Source organism: Epinephelus fuscoguttatus, linkage group LG4, assembly GCF_011397635.1.
Source record: "Epinephelus fuscoguttatus linkage group LG4, E.fuscoguttatus.final_Chr_v1".
In the NCBI taxonomy this organism is placed as follows: Eukaryota; Metazoa; Chordata; class Actinopteri; order Perciformes; family Serranidae; genus Epinephelus; species Epinephelus fuscoguttatus.
This window is the reverse complement of record NC_064755.1, coordinates 18,458,255-18,467,616: the sequence shown is the minus strand read 5'-3', so window position 1 is coordinate 18,467,616 and position 9,362 is coordinate 18,458,255. Positions and strand designations below refer to the sequence as shown.

Here is a 9,362-nt window from a genome sequence, read left to right as displayed (position 1 = left end):
GGGATACAACTAGTCTACAACCCCAGGTTTTATTTAGATTGATCTCAATCGGGCAATAAGAATTTTGACCCCTCTCATTGTCTCGCTGACTTTCCCCGGGCCGTATTTCAAAGTGTCTATACCCTTTGAGAGGAGTGAATTGCACCCCCCTCCCTCTCTCCCTCCGCTCCAGGCCCCTCTGGGCTATTGGGTAAAGGCAGAGTGCGCAAAAGAAACAATGCAATGCATGAAACGTAATATTAATCTCCCCGTCCTGAATGCAGACAAAGCGCTGTAGAAGGTGCACGTCTATAATGGTTATTGAGTGCTCACCCAGCTGCGCAATTTTCCCCCGTGTGCCCAACCAAGTCGGGAAAAGGTCATGCAGGGGCTTTGAATAGAAGCTCCCTAGTTTGCTCAATTACCGCCACACACACCCCACAAACACACACACACACACACACACACACACACACACACACACACACACACACACACACACACACAATCTGAGCATGAATGTGTGCAACATCAGCTGAAGAACCAAACTGCTGCAAAGGCATATAATATAAATAGATTCATCTTTATTTATAAAACTTGTTTTACACAAAATATATCTGTTAAAATCGAATATGTACATTTTAGGTTACGGGAAACGGAGAACAAGTGCATACATTGATAAAAGTCTCCTTACCACCTATTTTTAAAAAACAAAACAAACTACAATCTGTCACAGGTAGTAGCCTTGATATTGCTGTCCAGTCACTCAACTCATACATGCCAACTCACTGCCTCACTGACAGCTGGCTCTCACAACACTGTCAGGGGAAAAAAGTGGCAGTGGCTGTTGTTCAGGAACATTATTTGTTTGACTCAATGTACAAAAATATGTCTTCATGTTAAAACAATTCGTCGTATGATACAATTTGTGTTATGAATGGGGAGGAAAACAATGTACAGCACGAAAACAAAGTCTTGTTGACGCATCATCTTTTTGCCGTGTCTTCCAACAGACGTGGCAGCTGAGGAAGGCAGTCCTGCTCTGATGAAACTCATCAAACAAGTCCTCTGGAGCTGCAGCGCCGTCTCTGCAGAGCCTGCTGTGTCACGTATTAATTGCACTTATTCAAACATAACATCAACAGTTCTTTACGTCCACGCGCCAACGTGACACCGAGTCCAACTCCCTCCTTCTTGTGGGGACTTCGGGGCGACTATTCATGCGCTATGCAACAAGAGGCTCCCTCTCTCTCTCTCTCTCTCTCTCTCTCTCTCTCTCTCTGAGACACACACTCTCTCTCTTTCTCTTTCTCACTATTGCTTTGCTCCTGCAGAAGCAGCCCGGGTGAGGGAGGGTGGCAACAGATCACTTCCAAGCACTGAGGGCGAGACTGATCTGATGCCTTTACCAAGTCTTTTGTCAGCGTTCCTGAAAGAAGTCAGCCGCTTTTACGCACAGACGCTGCTGTGTGGCTCGGATGCTGTCAGCCTCAGTACCTGTCGAACCAGGTCGTAAAGTCCAACAGCTCCTGTTCCTCGGAGCTCAGAGGCTCATAGCCGCCTTCATCTGATGAGTAGGTGGAGTGAGGCGACTCCGGGTCGGCGGAGTAGCTGTTGGAGAGTGTCGGGGATGGCAACCCGCACTGGAAAGCAGCCGACACGGCGTCATGTTCGTCCAGAAGTTGCTGCAAAGCTCTGATGTACTCCACCGCAGACCTCAGGGTCTCCACTTTGCTCATCTTCTTGTTGGCGGCACCGTTGGGCACATGCTGACGCAGCGTCTGGAAACCCATGTTGACTTGTTTGACCCGGTTCCTCTCCCTTTCGTTCCGCCGGGCCACGGCCACGGGCTGCTGCTGAGGGATGGAGTAGCCGAGGCCGTTGAAGCTCAGACGCCGCTTGCAGCGCAGGAGCTCCGGCGAGCTGGAGCGCTGTCTCTTCAGCACCTTGGTTTTGTTTTGGTAGCCGGCACCGTTGGCGTTGGGGTGCACGGCGGGGACAGCGCAGTCCTGGGCCGGGGCGTGCAGGCTGATGCTGGCGTGTCTTTCAGTAAGTCCAAAGGTGAATGCGGTCTGCGTGGTGGTGATGGTGGTAGTTTCCATCTCGCTGACAGTTCTTCAGAAGTGATGGATGCAGAGGGCGAGCGCAGCCTCTAACAGTGGGACAAGAAGAGCGGAAAGGGGTTGGCAGTGTACAGCTCTCGTGTCCTTCGCGTGGGGACCGTGTGGCTAACTCTAGTCCAAGTCTCTCTTGACTGCTTACTCCACGAGCCGATCTGACCCAAACTTTGGCAGCACTCCTCTTTTTCAACACGCGCCCCAACACACACCCCACCCACCCCTTTTTGGAGACGCACGCTTCGTCGCGAGGCCCCGCCCCCGCTGTGTGATTCTTCTGCACGCCGACTCCCCCGGGCCAGGCGCGTGGCTCCGGGAGCTCAATAAACAATCCAGAGCTTTCACTGCGCCGGGAGCACGCGCTGGGCTCATTTACATTCCAATGTCTCTAACTTGAAGGCCCATTGGTCGATTCAAACGGCCTGCAACCGTGCGAAAAGAAAGAAAGGCGAAAAAAAAAGACAGAGAAAGAAGGGAAAAAAAAGAAGAGAGAATAAAAAAGTGAATGGTTTGGTTCTTTGAAATGCCTTTTGAATTTGACAATGTACCCCTGGCAAGTCTTCAAATTATCAGTCTTTTCCCCCCTCGGCCATCTTTCTCCTCCAGCTCTTTACAATCACAAATACCAAGGACGCTCTCTCCTGTATCCAGGCTACAGCTTTACACAGCTAAATAAATTGCAAGCGTGTCTCTGAGCACAATAATTGGCAATTATAAAGCTCGCGTTAAATGTAAAGGTTGACACTATTTATGACATACAGGCGTCCGGGGCCCACAACACAGTCACCTCTCACCTCGGTGCTCCACAGGTCCAGTTTGGTGTAACTTGATTGACAGTTAAGTCTTGTTAAATTCAACACAGCTCTTAAACTCATCTGAATGCAAACATTTTATTTAATGTTATAGCCTAAATTTGTTCTCCTTTTACGCGCATGAGCGCCCGCACAGACTCTTACAAGCCAACTCAAAGTGCAGATGCACTAATGCAGCATTTCAGCACCACATCTGACTGGACAGTTTAACCCAACAGCATAAATCATCCTCCATCTGTGTTTACTTGCCGATTTAAGTCGCACTATTTGTTTTAATCAAAACAAGTTGGACCCAATATCGCCAGAAGACATCTGAAATGTGTCTCGGATGTGGAAAAGTCTCCTTACCAGCAAATTCTGGCAGTGAGGCACTGCGTGTGGAAACTTAAAGACCGTCGCCCGTGTAATAACAATGGGACACTTGCGACCTCTGGCGGCGAAACACGGCAACTGCATCTTGGAGCTCAACTGTTGTGTTGTGTCCGATTGAGGGAGAGGGGGGATTTCCCTGACAGCTAGTCGTTAGTCTCTTCCCCTTGGCTGAAATTGTGCTGATCTAAAAATAAAGCAACATGTTTCACAATCAGATTTTAAGGCAAGATTCAACAACATTCATTCAGAGACCAAAAAACCCAGGCTCTTGCGTCAAAGTCAGCAAAATTCAAGCACTTTCGTGTCACTTATTTGCCAAAATACTTCAAGGTTTTGTCAAGCCTCAACCCATTTAATGAGTGTCACTCTTAAATCATTATAGTACAACACAAAAAAAGAGTTCCTTTCCTCTTTCACCAATACACAAAGTTCCCTGTGATGTTTTTCATCGGCCAACCTTAGTGTCCAGAGGGCAACTGAAGATCTCTGACTTGTAGATAAGCAAGATGCAGCACATGACTCAAGGCCAGACTTTTCTTTGATATATGATTCCCCCAATTTTGACTTAGACACAATGTTTTCAAACCATTTTTCTTCAAACTTGAATTAAGTGTACTTCATAAAAGTGAAAATTACACAATGCAAAGACAGCACATGACCAAGAAACATCTCTTTCCTACAGACAATGTCTCCATCATCGTTTTCTTCCTTTGTGGTTGAGGTGTCAGTCATGTATAACCCACACTGTGTGTGTTCTGTACATAATTTGACTGTGCAGTAATACAGAATTCCATTAGCCATGCTTCTCTGACTGACAGTGCTTTGTGTTGCATTCCCCCCTTTCTAACTCTCAGGTTTCCCCTTTCTCTCCTTCCTCCGCCTGGCCAACAGCAGAGGGCGCTGAGTGAAAATAAAAATCTCTGTTACACACTAGTTCACTCAGCACAGACTGTTTATTTCCACAGCCCTTATATCTTGAAAGGGCATCTGCCCTGATGCTACATCTGAACCAGTGTCTGATAAAGCCGTCTGTGTCATAACATGTACTATGATAACCAACGAGGAAGCCTTATAATGCATCCCACATGCTGCATTGTTGTGCTTTCATGCAACAGTTATGAAAAATGTGGTCAGGCCACATGACTGCTTACAAAGTGATTTACTGTAAAACATGTTGTGACTGTATCATTTTAAGATGTATTTGTCACAGCCTGCAGACAAAGACTAAGAGAAAGATTCACTTCCTGATATGTTGCTGATTAAGGATATCAGAAACTGTGAAATTCATTACAGACATTTTGAAGCTAAACTCCCCGGAATGAAACATGTATCAGCTGAAGCCTATGGGACCTTAAGCAGAACAATAAACCACAACACTTCATCAGGAAACACTCAGGAATGGTTCACCAGAAAAGTGTTCTGGTTAGTCAACAATGAGTCACGGACAGTCTTTAAAACCAATGGAGGGATATGAAGTATGTAGATAAATAACAGCCTCAAACATATTTTTTGAATCAATGCACACACGCTACAGAACTGTGTGTAACAATAGAAGCTGATACAAGATCAAATTCGAATTCACGCATCACATCTTGGATTAACAACTATTGTTTTTCTCTGAGTTTCACCTCCACACACACACACACACACACACACACACACACACACACACACACACAAATTTAATCTGAAGTCTGACAAAGTGTTATTCATACGTAAGGGCGTAGCCGTTTATGGGAACCCTAGCAGGTTTTTGGAAACACGCTGAAACTCCTGTGTCGAAACAACCACCATTTCTGAAGTTGAAAAAAAACAATACCTGAAGTCAGCAGTGCTTCACATCGAACACATACTTAAGAGATACATAAGGGTGGTTAAGTATGTACATCTGTCTGAGTGTGACTTCTACAGAGATAGAGAGAGAGATAGCAAGATACAGAGAGAGAGAGAGAAAGATGAAAGAGGAAGGGGAATCTAGAATTTAGCTAGAATTCCCTGTAAAAAATGCCCCTTTCAGAAATATCAAAGTTTAACCGTAATTGTGCTTGCTTAATACAAGTTCCTCCTCCGAAGACTCGTATTCATACATGTGGCACCTACTGTGGCATCATGCCAGGAGACTAGAAAATGTGCTCAAAACAAAACAGTTGACTTCCTTGTGTTATATGTAGACAGCAGTGAAACAAGTATTCAGATCCTCCAAAGTGAAAGTACCAATACCACACTGTGAAATTACCCTATTATGAGTTAAAGTCCTGCATTCAAAACCTTATTGAAGTAAAACTATGTAAATACACTGCTCAAAAAAATCAAGGGAACACTTAATGGTCACAGTATAACACCAAGTCAGTTAAACGTCAGGAATATGAATCTGTCCATTCAGGAAGTGCAAGTGATTGTGAATCAGTTTCAGCTGCTTTGGTGCAACTGAAAGTGACAACAGGTGCAATGGAGAGACAAAAGCAAGACAACACCAAAAAGGGAATGGTTTTCATGTGGTGGCCACAGACAGTTGCTCTCTCCTTATCCTTCCTGACTGATTCTTCTCTAGTTTTGTGTTTGCTAGTGTCCTTGTCACTAGCGGTAGCATGAGGTGGTACCAGCAGCCCAATCAGGTTGCACAGGTAGTCCAGCTCCTCCAGGAGGGTGCATCTATACATGTGGTTTCAAGAAGGTTTGCTGTGTCTCCCAGCACAGTCTCAGGAGCATGGATGAGATGCCAGGAGATCAGTCCTCAGAAATGACCTCCAGCAGGCTGCTGGTGTGCATGTTTCTGACCAAACTGTCAGAAACAGACTCCATGAGGGTGGCATGGGGCCTTGACGTCCTCTAGTGGGACCTGTGCTCACAGCCCAGCACTGTGCAGCTTGACTGAGAACACCAGAATTGGCAGGTCCACCACTGGTGTCCTGTTCTCTTCACAGATGAGAGCAGGTTCACATTAAGCACATGTGACAGGCGTGACAGAGTCTAGAGATGCCATGGGGAACGTTATGCTGCCTGTGACATCATCCAGCATGACCCATATGGCAGTGGGTCATTGATGGTCTGGGGAGGCATATCCTTGGAGGGTCACACAGACCTCCATGTCATAGTGAACTGTACCCTGACTGCTGTTAGGTACTGGGATGAAATCCTTAGAGCGATTGTCAGACCTTATGCTGGTGCAGTGGGCTCTGGGTTCCTCCTGGTGCAGGACGATGCCCGGCCTCATGTGGCCAGAGTGTGTAGGCAGTTCCTGGATGATGAAGACGTTGATGCCATTGACTGGCCCCCTTGCTCCCCTGACCTGACAATCCAGCACCTATGGGACATTAGGTATTGGTGCATCTGACACCACCAAGTACCACCACAGACTGTCCAGGAGCTCACTGATGCCCTGATCCAGGTCTGGGAGGAGACCCCCCAGGACACCATCCACCGACTCATCAGGAGCATGCCCAGGGTTGTCAGGAATGCATACAGGCCTGCGGGGGTCATACACACTACTGAGTCGCAATATGAGTTGCTGTGATAAAATTCATGCAAGTTGGATCAGCCTGTGATTTTGAATGCAGCCCTCAGTGGGTTGATGATTTTGGTTTCCATTGACCATTGTTACATCAATTTGTTCATGACCTGAAGATCAAGATCTGATGTATGATTTAAGTGTTATCTTTTAGTTTTTGAGCAGTGTATTATCAGCAAAATGTACTTAAAGTATCTATGGTTAAAGTAATCATCGTGCAGGAAAATGTCCCTGTCAGTGTTTAACTATTGTATATGATGTTTTTGGATTAATATTACTGCTGTATTAATGCGTATGATGCATTTTACTGCTGTAGATGTTTAAGGCTTTACTAATTTTAACTCCTTTATATATCAGTGAGTAGTTTCAGCTACAGCAATGCATCGTATTCTGTAAGATCATCATATGTTTGTCATGTGGTTCCCCCTTGAAAACCACATATCTCTAAAAAGTAAGTTTTTCATAGTGTCAGAGAAAATGCCCTATTTTCAGCTTTGTGACAATGCATTTTCCAGCTGATCCAAAGGGGGTTTTAAAAAGTTTATTTAAGCTCGAGAAGTAGTAGAATTTTCTGAACCCATAAAGGAATACTTCATTCTTCAGTCTACCACAAACATTCAACATTAACACATCTGGAGATACATTGTTTTAAATGGACATTCCACCACTGCATGTATGTATAATCTGCTCTGTGTTCTGCCTAAAAATATTCTATATTTCCATTTGCAGACAAGTCAACACTAATGATATTGCCTTTACATTGTGAAAAAAAGCGTGAAATAGGATGTGTGCCCTGCATGTGGTCTGTCAGTGACCAGGTTACATCCCTCCTGAGTGGCCTGTGCTTTCTACCAGCGCTTTCTACGAGGGCTGAGAAGTGTTTCCAGTCATCATGAAAAGGGAAGCGCTCCATTAGAGCATGTATCGCTTCCTTATTCCTGACACATGTATACTGTGTTGTAGCTGCATCAGCCATATTTCTTAAACAGCCAGTGGCAGACTTATACATAAGCCTTCCTGTGTCTCAGTTCTTCGTGAACAGTCTGCGGTCAGGACACGGTTGGACAATAAAATGCAATTTCACCCCAGAAGCAAGTAAAGAGAAGTGGGCTTAGTGACCTTTATACATGCACACAGAGAGTACCTGACATTTAGTGTTCCCCAAAGAGGGCGAAGAAAATAAATATGTCACAGTTATGCTTTCCTGTGCAGTGAAGCTAGGAAACACTCATGGCAGAAAAAAGGAAGCGAGGCCTCATTTGGTGCAAGCTGAGTAGAGTTTTTCTGAAAATATAGATGAAAACGTATGTCATGGAAACAAGGGAGTCCCCACTGCACTCCCATTCTCTATTAATATTCTGTCTCATTCAAACACATGATACAACCACGCACCTGCAGGATTTTGACTCTGAAAGTCCCACATTACACTTCAACACTGCACATTTGTTATAACTGACAGTGCATTCACTGGTGGATTCTTTTGTCTAACTTCGCTGGAACATGGTTGGTTTCATGGGACACTATTTTTGCAAGCAATACCTCTTAAAAGTACAGGTCAGAGCAGGTGGGGGCTAAATGCCTCTGCCTCCTTACTAACAGTCACATCTGAAGTGAAACTACTAAGAAAATGTTCAGCCTTTGATCTTATCATTAATATATGAAAATGCAGTGGCATGTTGTAATGTATCCTGGAACCACACAGAGAAAATCATGCAGCAAAAGTATAAACATGATAAAGTGCCTTTATGAATGTTACTTTTGATTCCTTTCCTGTATAAATAAATAAATGAAATGAAATGAAAGGTGTGGTGGTGACACACTTGACCCTTCAGGTCAAGTTACTTGCGAAGCATGTTTACTAAAATTGAGCAACCCTGAATGGTCCCACTCTGAGGAGGTCCTAGAACAAGGTGACCTGGCAAACATTGTGATGGTGAAACATTGTGATGGGAAACAGATGTCGTTGAGATACAGTGCACAAATGGGTGCCCCTCCACTAGAGAAATCATGATAAAGTGCCTTTAGTGTGGCCTTAAAATGGAGAAAACATGGTCCAATGTCATGTAAGCTGCCCCGTATGTTAGAAAACTTGCCGTGCACTGGTGCCCCACTGCATGCAGCTGGTGCCCTTCTACTTTTTTTGGCCTCTGCCCTTCAGACAGCCTCAGTCCTCAATTACCTAGAACCTTTGTAATATAAACCACCTTTTTGAAGTATTTTAAAGGTCTAGTAGGACAGTGTAGAGGTGAGTTTGCAGATTGCAACCAACAAAAAAAACTTCTCCCATATGCCAAGTGTGTAGGAGAACTACGGCAGCCGATGAAAAACCACCTAGTTCCTTGAATGTCTACTTGAGACTGGCTCAAGAAGTGAACCAATCTCCATAGACCCCCATGTTAAAATGCTCAACTTTACAGCAGAAATAAATATGTTTAAAGCCTGGTACAAAAAAGGTTTCAGTCTCTATGGCTAATTTCAATATTCACGACAACTGTAAAGGGGTGAATTTTGATGTTATGCATATTTAAGAGCAGCGCTGCTTGAGTGACAGTGCAAGGTGTCCCTATAGTCTCT

General features: G+C 44.7%; 1 protein-coding gene across 1 annotated transcript; it reads right to left on the bottom strand.

The window, feature by feature from the left end:
• Window positions 1–632: 632 nt before the first annotated feature.
• Window positions 633–2,238, bottom strand: ascl1b (achaete-scute family bHLH transcription factor 1b). Its single transcript, XM_049574566.1, has one exon. The coding sequence runs from the start codon at window positions 2,079–2,081 to the stop codon at window positions 1,470–1,472; it is 612 nt and encodes a 203-aa protein (XP_049430523.1). The 5' UTR covers window positions 2,082–2,238; the 3' UTR covers window positions 633–1,469.
• Window positions 2,239–9,362: the final 7,124 nt, after the last annotated feature.

Coding starts and splice junctions, on each gene's coding strand:
- ascl1b (XM_049574566.1), bottom strand. CDS start 2,081: ATGGAAACTACCACCATCACCACCACGCAGACCGCATTCACCTTTGGA.